The sequence below is a fragment of the Protobothrops mucrosquamatus genome, unplaced genomic scaffold (assembly GCF_001527695.2).
Source record: "Protobothrops mucrosquamatus isolate PMUCROS unplaced genomic scaffold, P.Mucros_1.0 scaffold_181, whole genome shotgun sequence".
Lineage (NCBI taxonomy): Eukaryota > Metazoa > Chordata > Lepidosauria > Squamata > Viperidae > Protobothrops > Protobothrops mucrosquamatus.
The window spans coordinates 126,006-146,202 of record NW_015386257.1 but is presented as its reverse complement, the minus strand read 5'-3'; the positions used below and the strand labels follow the sequence as shown (position 1 = coordinate 146,202).

General features: G+C 38.3%; 1 protein-coding gene across 1 annotated transcript in view; it reads right to left on the bottom strand.

Annotated features, from left to right (window-relative positions):
• Positions 1-2,550: 2,550 nt before the first annotated feature.
• Positions 2,551-20,197, bottom strand: part of SRRM3 (serine/arginine repetitive matrix 3) — an 82,251-nt gene continuing 64,604 nt past the window's right edge. The window contains exons 13-16 of the mRNA XM_029285681.1: positions 14,018-14,357; positions 10,716-10,931; positions 8,290-8,427; positions 2,551-2,740 (exon numbers count right to left, since the gene is read on the bottom strand). Coding sequence (XP_029141514.1) covers positions 2,551-2,740; positions 8,290-8,427; positions 10,716-10,931; positions 14,018-14,357 — 884 coding nt within the window. The remainder of the gene's footprint in view (positions 2,741-8,289; positions 8,428-10,715; positions 10,932-14,017; positions 14,358-20,197) is intronic.

The following is a 20,197-nucleotide window of genomic DNA, read 5'->3' as shown; positions in this document are numbered from 1 at the left end:
CCATTGTCAATCTATCTACCATCCCTATCCCCCAATATTACTACGCTGAATTTCAAAATACTATTTTGGAGACTAAAATTTGGCTATTAAAAGTCCAGGGCTCAGTTTTGGAGGGTCTGAGCCTAAAAAAACTGGAGGATGATAACAGACTATAAATTTGTATGACAAAAATTCTTTCAAAATGTTTACCTTATTTTGGCTTTGGAATGGCCATAGGACAGAATTATGTGTTCCAGTTTCTACAGGAGCAATTTCTGGAGAGAAACCTTAAAACTAAATGGGATGATGTGCAGATTTCATATCTATGAAACAGAGAAAATCTAACCAATAGAGCAGTGTTTTTCAACCTCAACAGCTTTGAGCTTCAACAACTTTAAAATGTGTGGGCTTCAACTCCCAGAATTTCCAGCAGGCTGGCTGGGAAATTCTGGGAGTCAAAGTTCACATACCTTAAAGTTTCTGAGATTGAGAAGGGCAATAAAAATGCTTCCACAGATGTGCTAGACCCATCATTTTATTTTTTATTATGCTAACAAAGGATCTACCAATATTTCTGTTCCTCTATCCTGCATGTCTTCAGCTATTTTAATATTCAATTTGTCAGATTACTAGTCCTCATTATGTCTATTTTTTTAGAACTATCCTTTGACTTGATAGAAAAGGTTCTTCAGAGATTTCAGAGGCTTGTCAAGGAAATCCTATAGATGCATATTCCCCCCCCCCCATGGTAACTAATGCCTTTCAACCTCTGGGCCATGACCCACAAGTGGGCTGTGATGTATTTGCATCCGGACCATGGAAACAGGCAAGCATCCCCACACGCGAGCAGCGGGCGAGCGCATGCATGTACACTCCATTTCCGTGAGCAGCAGGTGCCCATGCACACTACTGATGCAAATGGAGTTGCGCAGATGCACACACTTGCTGGCCGCTCACGCAGAATCATCCCCTCTCTCCCCCTCCCACCGCTGGTCCGCAAGGCTGGAAAGGTTGGGGAACTCTGCCTTACAGCTTGGCATGATCAGGGACAGGTTAAGTTAATCACTTGGGAAGGTGCACTTTATGCCCATTTGTGCATTTTGCATTAAAGCTATTGTTTGTATACTGTAAACTTGACTGAGTTTTGACATGGTTTGCAAGGAAGGTATCTGGTTGTGCCATCCTGCTAAATTACATTAGAGCCAATTCCAGGACAGCTCACCTGTACAACTACCATAGCAATTCTCAATCTCTCCCTCTCTCTTCTGGTTTTGTTTAGCTGATTGAAGAGCTTGTCATCCAAGTTCAACAGCTCGAGGTGTGTAGATTAATATTCATACAAAGTGCTTGTCTTATACTACATCAGGCTGATAGTCCGCCATTTCCAACAACCCTTGGGCTTTTCAGCCAGCCTGTTGTTATGGGGCAGAGGATAGTATCACATGTCAGTTCATACTATTTGTCCAGCTAGCTCTTCATTGTTTGCTCTCAGCAACAGTTCTCCAAAGTATTAGGAAGAGAAAAGTCAAGAACTATCCCTTGGACCTTTTCAACCAATACACCTGAAATCAAATTGGTTTCCGCAGATGGCAGCATCTACCAGGAGGTGCTTGGCATCTGTTATTGTTGGCCATATCAACAATCTCAGGGTGTAGCAATTAGGCTGTGGCTTATTTCAGGCCCACAGAGGTGGATCCTCTTTTAAAAACTGAAAATCCAGTATTCATCTCTCCTTCCTTCCTTCCTTCCTTCCTTCCTTCCTTCCTTCCTTCCTTCCCCATACACCCACCTCAATCTGTGACAGCTATCAGAGCTTTTCTTCCCCGATAAATATGACAGAATTATCCCACCCATCTCCTTTTTGTCCAAATAAATTAAACCCCAAACTTCAGTTGGTACCAAAATTGAAATAAATATCTGCAAGAAATAAATTAAAAAGTCAACCCCAAGGAAGAATCTTCTGTGAGCTGTTTGTTAGGAAAATAAGAACAAGAAATTAAGAATGCCCCCTCCCCCGCTTTTCTTCCTTTTCCAGCATCCAAAGTTCTTTGCTGGAATTGAAATTTGTTCATTTGTTCTATTTATCTTATGGAATCATAGGTGCATTAATCCTCTGGAAAATTCTTTCTACCTTTTACTGGTAGAAATTAAATTTAAAGAATGAAATGAGAGTAATGTGCCTCTCCTCCATGTAAACAGCCATATATTTGGGTCCTCGCCAGGAAAGACTTGATCCACACCAAAATGTCACATCCTATTTGAGTTTTTTTATCCTATCGGCTGCATTTCCGAAAGTGGCTTCATGGTTTTCCTTGGGGCACGTGGGTCCTGCCTACAGAATTTCTGACTCCCCACTTAAGGTTTGGACCCAAATTCATCAGGCCCTTGCCCACGGGACGCATCTAGCATCTCCAGGAATGCCAGGATGAGTCCCTGAAGGGACCAGAGAAATGACGAAGACAACCCCTGGTGGAGGAATTAAGCTGGGCCATGCCTGGAAAAAGGGGAGGGAGACAGGGTTGGAGAGAAAGCTGGACCAGCTCATTCCTCAAAGTGGCTGGCAGGGATTGCTCAAAATCCAGTGCTCTCAGAACTGCTTCGGCTGTTGTAGCTTGGACTGCGGCTCTGGGTGCGAGTCCGGCTCCTGCTGCTGCTGTAGCTGTCATAGCTGCGACTGCGGCTGCGACTGTAGGAGTAGCTGGTAAGTGAGCTGGAAGAGGAAGGGCTGGGTCGATAGTAGGGGATTGGACGCTTCCGAGCACTGGGAGAAGAAAAAGAAAGAGAGTCTCATACCCTGGCAATAATAATAATCATAATAATATATGCAGTGAATGGAACTGAAGGGGGGAGGCGTTGGCTTTAGCACAGAGGACAGCTTTAAAACTTGTAACAGAGGGTTTTTTTTTTTAACGTAATGCAAAAAGCTGTGGAAAAGATGATCCAAAGCTCTTATTCTAATCCTAAATGTTCTTATTTAAAAAGGTTAAAAAAACCTCCCAGAACTGCTAGGTTGAAATCTGTATGTTTGTGATGTTTAAAAAATAAAATTCAAAAGCTGTGCCTGTTATCATGTTTTCATTTATAGCAAGTTCCTAAAAAAAGAGTGCAAAAGAGACAGACTGAAAAACATCCTCACCAACAGACAAGAGTTACTAATGCACAGCACTGATGATTATGATATTAACCTTGAATTCTTAGAAGTGTTTTGTCAAGTCTGCTCACTTCCTATTTATTTTTTAAATTGAAATTTCTTTTCTAAAAGAAAGTCAAATGGGATATACAGTAAATAAATATGATAATATGTAGAAGTCTTCCAATAGGAGTTTTAAATGTTCAATTCATAATTTACTTATTTTTTAATGCAAACGATGGAAAATAGAATTTGCAATTGTTTAAGATTAAACTATAGAATTTCCAGATTTGTTCCTTTTTATCTGGTGTGATCAGAGTAAGTGGAATTGTAATTCCTCCTAAATACCTCCTCTTATTAAACTGGACCCTTCAGTGCTAAAGCTGCGGCCCCACCAGTAGTTAGTCCTGGATTAGCCAGCTAAAACAATCAAATGTGAAAGAATTAATAATGTTTGTGATTTGCTGGAGACACTGGAGAATTAAAGCTGTAAGAAAACAGAGGTTAGATGTTAGTCAGAAGCAGACTTTTTCCTGGAAGCAGCACTGCCTCACTCTAAAGAAGTGTAATTTCCTGACCAAAAGCCCACCCATAATTCTCCACAGAATTAAAGTCCCAGGAGACACAGTAGACTAACTATAAATATTGACTCCATCCCAAGCCATGATATATATAATTTAAATATTATAATTTCAAGCCTGTTTGTAACTCTTAGTAATGTTATGGGAGCAATTTTCTTCTAGTTTCTTCCCAGAACATTATGAGAGGAATAAATAAAATACAGGAAATTCTCAGCCTCATATTTGCATCTGTCCTGTGGTAGATGTAAAGAGAATATTAATTTGTGCTGAAAGAATCACTGATCTAAACCATGGGATCTTGAATAAAGGCTCAGTAGAAACAGTTGGGAGTATCCTGGATCAGGCATGCCATGATTGCATTGAATAAAGCAAATGAGTGAATGGACTGTATACTGAATATACTAGGGGTAGCATGAAATCAGTTAGATTGGTGGTGTGTATTTACATTCACAACCCTTCTCTGGACGTCGATGTGTGTGTGAAACTGCCTTCAGTCATTCCAATAAATCTTCAGATTCCTTCAGTTTCAGATAACCTGACACATGGCACCTCAAAGTAATTCTGAACTTTTTAGAATCCACTTGAATTTCCATTAGTTTTCTGCGTGGCGGGCCAGATTAGATATCTCTACTGAGGGTATACAAAGAATATCTTTATTCTGGATGTATCAAAGATTTCCACTAAATCTAGGTTTACAATGTTGTTATGCTGCACAATGTTGAGAAATAATATCTCTCTCTTGGGCTGGACCCAAATTAATGACTAATCAATGCTGCAAGATGAGGCCAAATTGCTTAGGCAGACTTGATGTATATTAAATCGCTCCCAATTTCAGGGTGATAGGAAATCAATTAGGTTTTTGCTGAACATAGATTTAGGCCCAAGGAACTCATCTGATGCCCTGGGAATGTTTGGTGTACTATAGTGATTAAGGTATCAGGCTAGAAACCAGGAGACTATGAGTTTTAGTCCCACCTTAAACACGAAGCCCGCTGGATGACCTTGGGCCAGTCATATCCTCTCAACCCTAAGAAGAATGGCAAGCGACTTCTGAAATCTTTCCAAGAAAACTTCAGAAACTAATCCAGGCAATCGCCAAATGTCAATACTGACTCAAAGGCACATATGTATCATCTTCAGCAATAGACATTTTGTTAGAAGAGTATTTTTCATATGAAAAAGGAGTGGAAGAAAAAATAATTCTTTATACCACTTCAAAACTTACCTCTCTTTGCAATGTTTTGCCCTCACTGACTATGAAAATAAAGCAGTCAAGGATCATGGAATCAGCATTATGTCATGGTGGCAGATTTAATTTGACATGTGATGAAATCACACAGCCTGATCAGAAGGAGGGCCATGTTTCCTATTCTTTGAAATTCAAAACATTTCACCCTTTTGACAAATTGTCACTATAGCATGGAGACAGAGAAATTTCCCAGGGGGCAATTTTTAGAATATTTGAAAAATGTAGCCCTTTTTTTCATCCAGTCCTCTAATCTTAGAGGACAAGGAAAAAGTCCCATTCTTCCCATCTGCAGCCAGATAAACTTCTCCTGATGTCGAAACGTGAAGGTGAAGCAATACCCTGTGGAGAACATGAAATGTGTGAGGAAGATAGGAGGGACTAGAAAGAAACCAGCCACTTTCATCAAAACCAAGCCCATCTATAATTTTCTCATGCCATTAGATACCAATCAAAGCAACACTTGAACTATTAGATGTACCCATCATCCTAGCTTCATTATTAATGAGAGAGAGAGAGAGAGAGAGAGAGAGAGAGAGAGAGAGAGAGAGAGAGAGAGAGAAACAGAAGTGGTAAAGCACAAATCTTCACAAAGTGATGGATTCAAGGACACACAGCAGGTTTCTGATGGAAGGGAATGTTACCATGGTAACCCAGCCCTGCAGCTATGGGCTTCACTTGAAGTTTCTTCAGGAAGAACCTTGAAAGAGGATGGAAAAGGAGAGATTTGCATCTTTAACTGAGAGGGGAGCAAAGCAGAAGACAGTAAGAATGTGGGGGAATTGGTAGGTAAAGGGAGTTACATTTTCACAAGAATAATGGACATGACAGAGCTCAGTTGCCTTTTAGATTTTACTAAAGGTTTTCATCAATTTACGAAGTTGAACCATCACTGCTTCCAATATTGAGTTTGAGGGAGTAGTGATTATTAAGGAAGTAATAAGAAAGTGGCTTTTAAAAATTTTGCTTTGTAGGGGGTCATGTATGCAGAAATAAGTAAACTTCTGAATCAAAATATTTATTTGTAAATAAAAATATAAATAAATTTATTTACATCTACTTATATGCTATCCATCTGCCTGATAAGTCGACACTGGCCAGCTTATATTATTTAGTTAGAAAAACTCCCAAATTCCTTGATAATAACCTATGAGTTTATAAAGTGCTGGTGGCAACTAGGAAGAAGAGGCAGAGGGGAGGGAAGTTCATTTTAAGGCACACTTCCCTAGTCTGATGCCCTCCAACTACGCTGGAGTAAAAACCCCATTATCCTAGTCACATTGGCTGAGACTAATAGGATTTTCAGTCAGATAGATCTGGAATAGTCTGAGTTTGGCAAGGCAACTAAAGGAATTACATCAAACCAATATTCTGAGTGAATGAATTAGCTTTACATTTAACTCATGGTTTGCTTCTGTGTAACTTGAAAAAAAAACCCAAAAGAAACTGGAAGGAAGAAGGAAAAAGCAGACTGACTGACTCTCTTAATAACCATCTTGGGAATATGGGCCCCCGAATATGTTTCCTATGTATTTTCTACAGAGAAATGCAACTGACAGGTTAATGCAGGAAGTCACGGTCTGTCAGACATTTCAGACCAAAGCTATTAAGGCAATGTTTCTCAGCCTTAGCTGCTTGAAAATGTGTGGACTTTTTTTTTTTTTAAGGAATAGAGAACTTAGTACAGGTAGTCCTCGACTTAACAACCATTCATTTAGCAATTGCTCAAAGTTACAACAAAACTGAAAAAAGTGAGGTACAACTGGTTCTCACACTTATGATCACTGCACTATCCCCAAAAATCACATCATCCAAATTCAGGCACTTAGCAACCATTATGTATTTACAAGGTTTGTAGTGTGCTGGGGTCATGTGATTGCAATTTGTGACCTTACCAGCCAACTTCCAACAAAGCACAGTCAATGGGGGAAGCTGGATTTGCTTAACAACTGTGTGATTCACTTAACAACTCTTGCAGAAAGGATCATCCAATCAGCATAACTCTCTTAACAACTGCCCTGTTTAACAAAAAAAAATAAAAATCTGTTCCCAATTGTGGCTATAAGTCAAGAACTATCTGTAAGCCAGGCAAAGCAAAAGCTTTTCTAGACAAAGAACTCAGTAAACATGCAGGAACAACACTTGGACTCAAATACATGTGCAAATTGTGAACATGGTCAGGTTTGGGGCTGGCTGCTCTTTGCAATTATACATTATAGCAGAAGCAAGTTCTAGATAAGAGTGAAAAAAGACGAGACCTTAGTTGTCTCTTCTGCTGGAAACTCTTAACATCCTTTACCCCAATAGATGTCTGAATGTATCTCAAGCCCCCAATGCCTTCTCCTCTTCCCCTTTAGATGCTTATGTTTCCAAGCTATGTTTCAGAGATGAAAAGATTTTAAATGCTAAATAATTTAAATAAAATGTTTCCCTTAATGCCAATATTATCTGTATAGGCACGTTATCAAAATGTTATACAAATTTCTGAAATTATAAGATGGTAACATTCAGCTAAATTTCACATCTTTACTTGTTTAGTCTCAATACTAGTTGAACTTTAATTCTGAAACCACTCCCAAGATTTATTTTGGAAACTCTTTCAATTTTATTTATTTAATTTATTTATTTATCAAATTTCTATACTGCCTATCTCACCGAAGTGACTAGGTGGTTTTCAAACAACATTTTATTAATGCTGAGATATTATTCTGGCTTTTCTTTTATGTTGATTTTATTCTGTAGAATCTTCCCCAAACACACAGAGATAAATTTGCCATATGCAAATTTCTTGGCTTAATTGTACTAGTTCCTGTTATTAATGACAACTTTCTTCAACATAGGCTGGTTTTTATATAACTGCGACTGTAAGTACAATGTTTTCAGATGTATGTATAGTTCTTTAGCTGCAAACATTAGATTGAAGAATATTAATGTTATCAATCTTTTAGGATACTTTTCACTATGAAGCAGATCATGTAAACCTGTTTCCAGTGGAATTTGTCAGTGCTACGTATATGCTGCATTGTTACCTCCAGCAAAGTAGAAATTTGGACATTACAGATCAAGGATTTTTTAAATCACTAGATAGAACCAGATTTCTGAACATTTTAGAGAATGCCTTAATTCTTCTGAAATCAGTTTGTATTGGTACACTTTGGATGTTCTCAGATCAGCAGTTATCTGCCATGAACTCTACAAGCATTTTATTTCATTTTTCAAATTTTTATTCTACATTTTGTTTGAAAAACAATTCTACGAAACTCAAAAGCTTTTTTCCAAGATCTGCTGTAAATAACAAATTTTGTCCCACGTGTTCAGGGGCTTATCATAGGAATGGACAATCTAATATTTACCTAGTGATTCTTCTAGGCTCCATGAAACTTGGAGAATCACGCCTTCTCTTTCTGATGGGGGAGTAGCTGCGGGAACGTCGTCGGGCACGGGTTGGTTCTGTGTCACTATGACGTGTTCGTGGCTCATTGTCCTTCTCTCTAGTTGTTGCAAAAAAACCCACATTTAAATGCTACTTCTATACATATTTTACGACACTCTGGACTTGAGGATTTCAGGTTATGAGATTGTGGTCAGCCTGCGCTATGCGCTGTAGGTAAAATAATAATCAAGTTCCCACCAGGTCTAGAAACAAATCCACACTGTAACACAGATATAACACTTATTTTACATGTTTATGTACTGTCTATGTCTCTCCTTGCTTATAAAATATTAATGTTACACTGCACTGCAGAAGGCAAATATTCAACTATTGCCGGAATTGAAAAAAGCAATTTATTTCTGAATGTCAAAAACAAAACAAAACCAACCTCCCCAACCTTTCAATATTTTTTTAAAAAGCAGCATCTTTAATAGATTTTAATCCTTAATAGATCCGGTGAAAATGGTACAAAAGAGTGTGCAAGTTTGGAACTCTTTAAAATCTTCATAATTTCTGGACTGCAAAAATAAAGGAACTGAGCAAATGCTTTGGTGCTTTAGAATTTAATAACTTTAATGTAATTATCTGAGTTTCGTTACATGACAATTCACTGAGTTTTGTTACACCACAATCCATCCAACGCGTCTCTAATTCACTCTAGAGCCATTGTTCCTTTTCCCTGCATTGTGCTTACAGCCTGTGATGGAAAGTACGAGGCCAGATTCGCAAGGAGGAGGGGGGGGTGCATTCCAGAGGGGTAAGAGGCAACTCAGTTCAGATAGTGTATGTGAGAGAAAAAGGGCAAAGACAGACCGTTCCTAATAGTACTCAGAGTATATGCTTGCTGTAGATAGTAGGGTGATTCAGTTTGGCAAGATTCTGTGTATAGGTGTGGAACAATAAAGAAGTCTGCTTTGAAGAATCACCATGTAACTTTCTTGGTTTTGAGGCCTGACACAGCCCTTAATTTCCATACACCACCAGAACAGCAGCAGGGTCTCTTCTTAATGGACCCTAACTTACACTGGATGACCATGCAACTCACCAGAAAGGGCTCTGTTAAACTGCAATTACCATTACTGTCTCCATTCTGCAAACTGAGAGGAACAGGGCACAGCAGACCAAATATATTTATATTCTGAACCAAGTAATATGTGTACAGGTATTAACTATGGCTTGGAAGCAGCATCATAAAGAGTCCTGCATTTGTTCCTCAGTGTGTTGTGTATGCATAATTGCTAAAAGCAGAGTTGACTTTCTCACCATTTTATATACTTCAAATCATAGTACGACCAAAGAAGTTTTAAAATCAATGAAAGGGTATGCATTAAAAAATGCCCCTAAAGTTCTCAATCAGAATAGAGCTGGAAGGGATCTTGGAGATCTTCTAGTCCAATCCCCTGCTCAAGCTGGAAACCCTATACCATTTCAGACAAGTGACTGTCTCCAGACCTTTAGTCATCTTAGCTGCTCTTCTTTACACTTTTTTTTCAAAGTCTCAACATTTTTTTTTGTAATGTGGTGACCAAACTGGATGCAGTATTCCAGGTGTGGTCTTAGTAAGGCTTTATAAAGCTGTACTAATACTTCATGTGATTTTGATTCTATGCCTCTGTTTATACAACCAAGGATTGTATTAGCTACTTTGGCTGCTGCCGCAAAATGCTGGCTCATATTTAAGTGATCGTCCACTAGGACTCCCAAGGTCCCTCTCACAGTTACTGTTTTTGAGTCAGGTTTCGCCTAACCTGTACGTGTACCTTTGGTTTTTCCTGCCTAAGTGTAAAAACCTTGCTTTTCTCCACATTAAATTTCATGTTGTTGGATAGGGCCCATTGTTCAAGTGTGCCAGGATCTTTTTGGATCCTTAGCTTGTCTTCTGAGATGTTGGCTATTCCTGCCAGCTTAGTGTCATCTGCAAATTTGATGAGTTCCCCTTTTATTCCCTCATCTAAGTCATTGATGAAGACATTGAAGAGTACTGGGCCTAAGACGGAACCTTGTGGTACCCCACTGCTTGTAGATGTAGACCATTAGGGATGACTCGTTGAGTATAATTTGTCAGAGAGTTACAAATCCATCTGATGGTGATGCTGTCTATCCCACATTTTTCTAGCTTACCAAGAAGTAGGTTGTGGTCTACTTTGTCAAATGCCTTGCTGAAGTCTAAATATACTACGGTATGTCCACAGCATTTCGCTGGTCTACTAATTTAGTTACTTTGTCAAAGAATGAAATAAGATTGGTTTGGCATTAACTGTTTTTAACAAACCCATGCTGGTTTTTAGTTATAATTTTATAACTAGAACTATCACCTTCCTCCCCACCCCCATGCAGCCTCCATACCTGCTGTTTGTTGTTTTTTTCTGTGATCCGGATCGAGTCCTGCTGCGTCCAGCTCTCTTCTCCCGAGATCGGGATCGTGATTTTGATGGAGACCGGCTGGAGCTCCAGGAACTGCTTCGAGATACACTCCTCCTTCGCACAGAGTTGTGCCTGGAATGTTTGGCTGAAGTCGGAGAACAACTATGTGGTCTTCCCCGGTGGTGCCTCTCTTTTGCCCTAAAAGATGCACTGGGTTAAGATTTAAATGACCTCATGATCAGATCCATGCAAAGGTACAGATACAAAATATGTTACCTTGTAAGGCCTAGGAACAGCCTGCTGGATTAGAATACAGATCTATCTAATTCAGTTCCCACTTCCTGTAGTGGCCACAGCAGCCCTGACTTGCACCCTCAGCTGTTTACAAGTTTTCACTCATTGAATATGGAAGTTCAATTTTGTTGTGGTCAAAAGCAGTTGATAACCAACCTGATTTAGTTATTCAGTATATTACTCCAGTGCATTATTCTTGCATATTTTTTCAGATGCTGTATGTGTCAACAAAAAAAGAGACTGCTATTTAGATCTATTTTCCCTAATCTGGTGGTTTCAGATATGTTGGGACACCAACATCCCAAGATTTTCAGTAGAAAATGTTGGTTGTTGGAGTCTCAACACATCTGGAAAGTACCAATTTAGAAAATTTGCATTAGATTTGTTTTAGAAGAGATGCAAACCCAAATACAGATATCTTATTATCTGTACATGCCATTTGCTTCACTCACACTTTGCTTTCCAAAGAACTGATATGAATTCTACTAACTCTGTGAACAGAATGGGATATCTTATTTAAATAAAACCCTTAGGGTATTATATGGTCATTAGAATAATCACTCAATGGCTGCTGAATACTATTGTGGATTTCTTTCCCATGAAAGGAAAAGCCTGTTGTGACATTCTCTATCAATCTCTTCCATAGAAAGACATGAGTTGTCATGTCAGAAACAGATATGGGAAGAAGGTGGACAATAGGACCTGTGAACAGCCACTTCCTCTTTTGATTCTGCCTGTTTTCTTGATCTAAAGGTTATTTAAGCCTGGTCAATAACCAAAGTAAAGCACATTGATTTTGAATAGGCACCCTTCAGATGGCTATAAAAACTTTGGGAAAATTAATGGAAGAGAGACTTGTAGAAGTTACTTATGACGTTGCAGTGTTCTCAGGATGGATATGTTTGCAGGATATACTGTAAACTATTGGTCACACAGTCAGCCAGATGTTTAGACTGGATTTGACATTTTTGTCCACTAAGGACCAGGTATAGGCAGATGTTGTTTAATGATGTTGGAGATATTGTTGAAGGATGAAAGCTTATTATTATTAATATTATTATTGATCATTGCACAGTCAGGCAGATGTTCAGACTGGGTTTGGCATTTTTGTCTACCTATTAAGTCCAAGGACCTGGAATAGGTAGAAGTGGATGTTTGATGGTGTTAAAGATATTGTCGCAGGATGGAAGCTGTTCCAAGTAAAGCTGCCTTTGGAATTGACTAATGGTGAGTTTGTCATGCCAATGGTGTTCAAATGGTGCTCCAGTTGTTTTGGGATTGCACCCAAGGCGCCTATTACTATTGGTATTACTCTTGCTTGCCTTTGCCACAGTCATTCTATTTCTATTTGTAGGTCTTTGTATTTTATCTTCTCCAGTTCTTTCTCTTCTCTTCTATATATTATTATTATTATTATTTAAGATTTAATTTGCAGTTCAATTCACAGTCTGGGACTGGTAAAATCTTAACAGTTGAAATCCTAACCAAGGATGATATTATTATTATTATTATTATTATTATTATTATTATTATTATTATTATTATTATTATTATTATTATTATTATTATTATTATGGTTGTTGTTGTTGTTGTTGTTGTTGTTGTTGTTGTTTCAGAGAAAATGAACTAGTGAATATGTTGGATAGAGAGGATGGAAGTGAAGAAGCCTGTCATCTTGTTTGTGGTCTTGTTGGAAATTTCTCACTGGCAGGTGAAAACATAGGATAGTCAAAAATGTCAGGAGGTATGATAGCCATATACATATCACCAAACAAGGGGACAAAGAGCATACATATTTATATAAAAGTGCACATGCTAATTTGTATGAATAGATTTAAATGTGGAAAGAATGAATTCTGTCACACCATCGTTCATTCCATTGTGCCACCTAAGGCACTGTAAAGCCAACTCACATCTCTCCATTGATCTCATTAATGGCTCTTTATAAGGGTATTTTATCATGGTACCAGAATTAGAGAGAGATGGAATTAAGAGTTGAGAGAGCTCTAAAATGAATACGATGTAAGAACAACAAAAAAGAGGATACCTAATGAAAAACAGAGTGAGGAAAAGGCAGTCAAGCAATCTAATTTTCTTTTGATAATTAAGCAGTTGATGTCAATGACAGTTGACACATTTTCTAGACCTGTGTTAAGCTTTCATGTTGGAATTAAATTCTAACAAAAAGGGAAAGTTCCTTTATAAAGCTATTCCTATTCAGTTTTGGGGTGAACAGAGCTGTTTCCATCAGCAGGATGTGGAACAGAATTTTATGTTAAGTGACATCTGGTGTGCGAAGGACAGGAAGAAAACAGAATATTTCAAGATTTACAGCATACCTATGCTTTCTGGGGAACTTTTTATCTTAGAATGGCTGAGATATATCCCACTGTAGATGCAGGATATTATCTGCAAGTGGTAGTACTTGATTATTAACAATTTAAATCTATCTTGCTGTGGTGATGGACTGATCAGGTGACCCGTATGTCTTGACAATCTGCTGTCCAAAAACTCATTGAGGAACATTTCAAATCTCTTCTTTGTTTTCATTATTCTTTTTCTTTAAACCAGGCTTGTTCTGGCCATTGCTCTGAATAATGTAGTGTCTTTGAAAATGGGATATACTTTACATAAATTCCTTTCAAAAGCAATTTTAAAAAGTTTAAGAACTGTAATCAATCCTCAAGTTTTTTTTTCAAAAACAGATGGTCTTTTATTTTTGGGGTCTGGAGTACACAAAGCCCATTTTTGCAAATGTCTTCTGGCTCCAGGAATGTGACTTACACAACAAACATTTGCCAGGCCACATGGATAACTCAAAATGTTTGCCGACAAAAGATACCTATTTGCTATTGAGATACAGCTAAACTCAATCCCAGATAGAATCTAATCCAAGGAGGTATTCCTGACTACAGAGTTGGATGCTTGAATCGAACTATTCATTCATGCACTGAACTAGTCATACATGCACCACAATCTTTGGCTCTTACGTTTTCAGATGTACCCTGTGGTTCTTTTCTGCCCCGGTTGCTGCGTGGTATTGATGTGAATAGGTAGACCCTTCTGAGTCACTGCTATATCCTGTATGGCTGACCGACCAGGATGATTCCTTGCTTGCAGAGGTTTTGGCCCTGCGACGCCCTTTGCGCTTGTGTTTTGATGTGGATCTGGTGTGGCGCCTGTGGGAGGGTTTGTCTCCTCCAGAGCATCTCCCTGGGGATGTGGACCTCCGGGCGGTCTTGGCCCCATGTTTGTTCCCCCTGCTTTCTTTGGCGTGGAGCGATAGGGTTTCGGTCTTTATGTGCCCTTTGGCTGAAGGCGACAGGGAACCTAACCTCTGGCAGAATGAAAAAAAGGGAGCGAGCAGGAGGGGGGAAAAGAAAGAAAAAAAGGAGAGGAGAGGTTTTTAAAAGAAACCCCCCACCAACAAGGAAAGCTGCAGTTCACAACAGCAATGCACAATGATTGAATAAGGCAGGCTACACAGAAACTACTCTGCACCTCGATCCCCTGTTCAATCTCTCGTCCTTAAACAACGCAGCTCATGCAAATCTCTGGCATGCAAAACAGAAAATGAACCAAAATCAAATGTAAATAGGAGGGAAAGTTCAATCAGGAGGAGGGAATCACCTTGGAAAAATGAAATTACATGATATATAATTTTTTGTAATGATTTAAAATGATATTTAAAAAGAGAGAAAGGGGAGGATGTGGATGAGGGAATATTATGGGATGAAGAAAGGATTAGAAACAGGGGTCCAAGTGTTGGGTTGGATTAAAAAAAAATAATTTATTTGTTGGTAGCCAATCAAGGAGTAGAAGAGAAGACAGAAGTATGGGAAGGAACATGGTGGTGTAAATGATGGAAGGGGAAGGGGATGGTAGGGGAAAAAACAAATTTTAAACAAAAAGGAAACTCCACAAATGTCATCAGTACTGAAAATAAACAAAGAAAAGTTTCTGAACTCTTCCTGGGTTTTGAACTTTGTGCAGAGTCTCCACCAGCGTTCTATTCTCTTTTATTTCTCTTTAAATTTCACTTTATAATACTTTTGTTAAATTACCACTTTTTTAAAGTCCCTCTTGGTTAACGTCCACTTACCAAGAAAGTGGCATTTCCTCCTTTAGTAGGTAAGGTATGAAGAGAAGGGAAAAGTTGGGCAATATAAGTGAATCATTAGATTGACAAAAATGCAAGAGAGAAAGAGAGAGAAAGAAAGAGAAAGAGAGAGAGAGAAAGAGAGAAGAAAAATAAAAAAACAAAACCACCCTTGTCTCCTAGGGCCTTGCAGCAAACAATTAGGGAAAGGAGGGAAACAATCTCTTCATTCCTCTCTTTGGGTCAATTGACAGCACTGGACTTCTGTTTGGCTCTTTTTAAAACAAAAAACCAAAAACCCACCAAGTCTTTGTGCCTTGACCTTCTTCCCACTGAGAAGCAATGACAACATGGGGTAATGAGGATTTATAATAGATCTTTGGAGAGTTGAATATGGTTGGTGTCTTACTAGCACAACCCAACCAATAATGCGGTTTCCATCCAGATTTGGAATCTGAGAAATTTGTAACCCCCGACTTGAAGCAGGAAGCCCACCTTCATCTTTGTCTACTGAAGACTGGAAGCAGTTTCTCTCCTTATCCTGACAGTCCATTCTGTCTCTGACTCTGAGCCACCAGGTCCCCTAATTCAGAACTCCTCCCATCTCAAAAACCATGTCGACTGGGAATAGTGAAAATTGTGCATTGAAAGGATGCCATACTGGTGACATCCATTCAACTCTGCCATTAGCTTTGGTTGTCACCCGATGTATTTTGAAAAATGTTTCAGAAGAACAGCAGTGCTCCTTCATTTCTCCCTTTCATCTAATCTAGTTCTATTGTAGGTTGATGGATTCTCCTTTCTTTAGCAGAGGAAACTCTTTCCCTTCACTACTGCATTACCCCTTTTAACTTTAGTCATTGGAAAACTAGCCATGGGATTAGTACGGAAACACGTACTTTAGGAGATGGGATTTCCCCCCACAAATAAAAAGATATATAGCCATAGCAGATATTTCTCAAATGTCATTTTTGTTCTAAGAAATATTGTGATACAGAAAAGCTTAATATGGATTCCATGCTATTTCAGAATTCTATCATTATGAATAATGCATCAAGACAGACGAAGCTAGGCTGACGGAGATCATTACCAAAGGTCATGGACCAGCATAAACAGAGATCATTAGGTTCTCTGTACTTCAAGCATTTATAAGCTTTTTACCAATGTTACCGTAGTATTTTTTCCTAGGAAACCCTGATCATTGTAATTTCCCATGGATCTTCAGTCTCACCCTTCACAGAACAGTTTCAAAAATCCCCTCATTAGAATAAGAGGCTGTACCAATGTAAATTTTCCTTGAACAACTGAATGGCAGAACGCAACTGGATCAGATAACAAATCTCTTTTCCTAAAATAGTTTAATGGTTTACTCAAGTTCTTTGAACAAACATGGTAAGGTAGCCTCCAAATTTCTGAATCCCAGATGAACTTTGCCTCAGTCATGTTAAGCTGGGTAGGTCTACAAACATCAATTTGCTTGATTATAATGATTAAATACACTGCGCAATGCCTTATTCCCATTAAAACAAAGCCTTATTTTCCATGTTTCTGGTTAGTTTTTCCAGCCAGCGAAATGAAAACAGTAATAAACTTACACATAGTGCCTTCCCTAAAATGGTGCTTTCAAATGGCCATGCTAGATGAGGAAAATGAAAGTTGCAGTTCAGCACATCTGGAGGGCAGCAGGTTAGGCAAGGCTGATCTATACCTATCATGCTGCTGATAGGAACCATTTAGGGCCTCTCTTGGGCAGAAAAGGCCTTCACATTATTATCAAGGTTATTTTAAAATGGAATTAAAAACAAGTGTGTGGCTTAGTACTACAACCACACATCACAGATTATCTGAAAATGTCTCCACTAACTTGGGATCCTACGGATGAAGTTCTATCTCTGAATTATTCTTAAAGAAGTTCAAAATAATAGGCACCACTGGGCACTTTGACTCTGAAGAGTCTGGTATTATGGTTAAGGAGCTAGACCAGAAATAGGGAGACTGTGCATTCTAGCTCTGCCCTAGGCATGGAAGTATACTAGTTGATTTGGGCCAGTCATTCTCTTTCAGCCCAACTCACCTATCAGGATAGTGGCTGTGAGGGAAATAAGAGAAGTAGTGATATATATATCATCTTGAGTTATACAAAGACAGGTGGGATATATCTCAAATGAATAAATACATTTCCCACTTCTGAAGCCTGCCAGATGCCCTTGGACAAGTATATTGTTCAGGCTAAATTTGATAAGTAAAGATGTTTACAAATAAGACCTTGTTCAGAAGTGGTGGCTAGCGGGTGACTCTCTGGTGGGCAATCAAATGGAATCTTAAGGATGACTATGAGGTGAACAGTGAAGGAATGAGGCATATTACAAAGACTGCAATTGCTCACTATCTAGTAGCCAATATAGACATAGACAAAATGATTGCAGGTAAAAGAATAATTACAAGGAAATGTGGTTTCCAAGATGTTTGGCATTTATCCTAAAAATGGATGTTATTATATTTCCTAGGATCCAAAGCTGGGATGTTATGTTATGGGGATAAAGCCCCAGGAAAGCAATGAGGCAGAGCTACTGAGGTTTGTAGTACTGTCAAAGCATTATGAATTTTGCATATTCATATTTAACCATAAAGCAGAACATTATGAACTTAATGCTTTTTTGTTTCTCTTACAGTAAGAGAACTGAGAACTGAAAACAACAATGGACAAAATGGCTTTAAAGGATTCTGCTTTACAAAGTGCTACATATTTACAACAAAAACAAGGAATGCTACCTATTGCCAAGAGTATTTTAGGGTCAGGAATAATTACTTTTAACTCAAAAGAGGCTCTATTTTGCATCTGGTAGGAATTCCAGGATCAGGTGAGAAGTTGAAAAAATATTTTGGAAAAAGCCATAGCAATCCATTTCTGTAATGCTAACAAGAAACTGCATGGGTGCTGTCACCAGAATTGATCTTGACTCAAGGGCATCTTTTCTTTTTTATAGTTTTCATCAAAAAGGACTTGCTTTTTAAGGCTTCAGAAAGCTAAAGTTTGGGAAATAGCTTGAGAATATCACCTGTCCAAAAACAAAAAATCCAGGCCACCAAATCTTTAGCTTTTTTGGCTGAGGATGTAGGCACAATAGACTATGGGCAACACCTGGAGAAATCTCAGAAGCTGGATATGGGAATATGGAGAAACTCTGGGTCAAAAGGAAGGAAGGGACTTCTCCATGTGTTTCTGTGATAAGCACAACTTCTGTAGTGGAGAAAACTGCTAAACTCAGTGAAACTCTGGGGACACACACAGAGAAATTCAGTGCACTTTTTGCAAAATCTTCAAATATATTAATGTCTAAGATCTGTGATCATGTAGACTTGAGTTCATCATACTGAACTCAAAACATTTTTGGCACAGGACTTGTAATGTGTGGTTTTAAAGTCACATTAAGTGTGAATGTATATATTACATTTAAAAAAATTTTAAGGAATGAGGACTCTTTTGATTCTTTCTTCATGTTCTACCAATATTAAAAGTCTATGTGATGCTAATACAACTCTGTCATCTCAGATAGTCTACCCTAATCTGGTGAGCTGCAGATACGTTGATGGGGTATAACTCTGAACATGGACTTGATAGAACGTAGTACATTTTTGGAAAATATCAGGTTTGAAGTTCTTAAGTCAAAAGATTATTTGTGTAGTCCTTCAACATTTCACTGATCGAAATAAGGAACCACATTCATGTATTTGAAACTCTTTCACAAAGAACTTCCTTACTCATAAAGCGTTACTGCAGTTTATCCTTGGTATACCAATATTATCAATTTTTCCTTTCTCCTTTTCTTTTATTCTCGTTTAACTTTCTAGTGAAACATTAAGATTTAATTCACAGTATCTCTTTAATTGATGATTGCTAAAAATGTCCTTAAAGATCTTCAGTAAGGGAGAGACTGATCCTCTGAATAATTGGTTCCATTGTCAATGATTTTATCTTCAATAGTTTTCTGTTACTATAACTGAAATTTTCCTTCTCTAGCTTAAACCCCCTCCTCAAATCTGCCTCAAGGAACAAGTTTCTATTTCTTGGTGATAGTCCTTCAAGAATCTGTACAGCAGTATTTCTCAACCTTGGCAACTTGAAGATGTGTGGACTTTGGCTGGAGAATTCTGGAAGTTGAAGTCCACACATCTTCAAGTTGCCAAGCTTGGAAAACACTGCAATAGAGCATTAACATATGCACAATTGCTGTTTTTTCACTAATAATATTAATAATGATAAAGTTGGAAGGGACCTTGGAGGTCATCTAGTCCAACCCCCTGCTCAGGCAGGAAACCCTATACCATTTCGGACAAATGGCTGTCCAGTTTCTTCTTAAAAACTTCCAGTGTTGGTGCATTCACCGCTTCTGGAGTCAGGTTGTTCTACTGGTTAATTGTTCTAACTGTCAGGAAGTTTCTCCTTAGTTCTAGGTTGCTTCTCTCTTTGGTTAGCTTCCACCCGTTGCTTCTTGTCCTGCCTTCAGGCGCTTTGGAAAATAGCTAAGCTAAGTATGCCCTGTCCCTTTAATCTTTACTTGTTTCCACATACTTTGCTATCTGCTTTGAATTCGCTGAACAATAAATGATAAATAATAATTGCAAATGGATCTTAGTAATACTGAAGAATTATAAAATATATATACTATGGATCTTGCTGGAAGCAAATTTAAATATTTCATTACCAGTTGATCTCTGATGGAACAAGTGCTGCTAATTATGACAGGCTACCATTTGTCCTTTCCTTAAAAAAAAAAACATCTACAGTGGGTGATGAGATATTTGAAGGGTCTCTTCCATCATTTTTTTTTAATTAAACTTGTAAACCAAACCTGTTTATGATGTTCAGTGGTATAAAACTACTCCAATAAACAGCAGGAATAATGCTTCCATTTTCTAAAATGTCCTGCCATAGATACGTTATGCTTATTAAAAATTAAAGGAAGATAGAAGACACTTTTCCCTACTTTTTCAGAGTTAACTTGTAACAATCTGGGGAAAGGGATTGGAACTTTAAAAATTGTAACACAGTTTGCATGCATCTATGAAA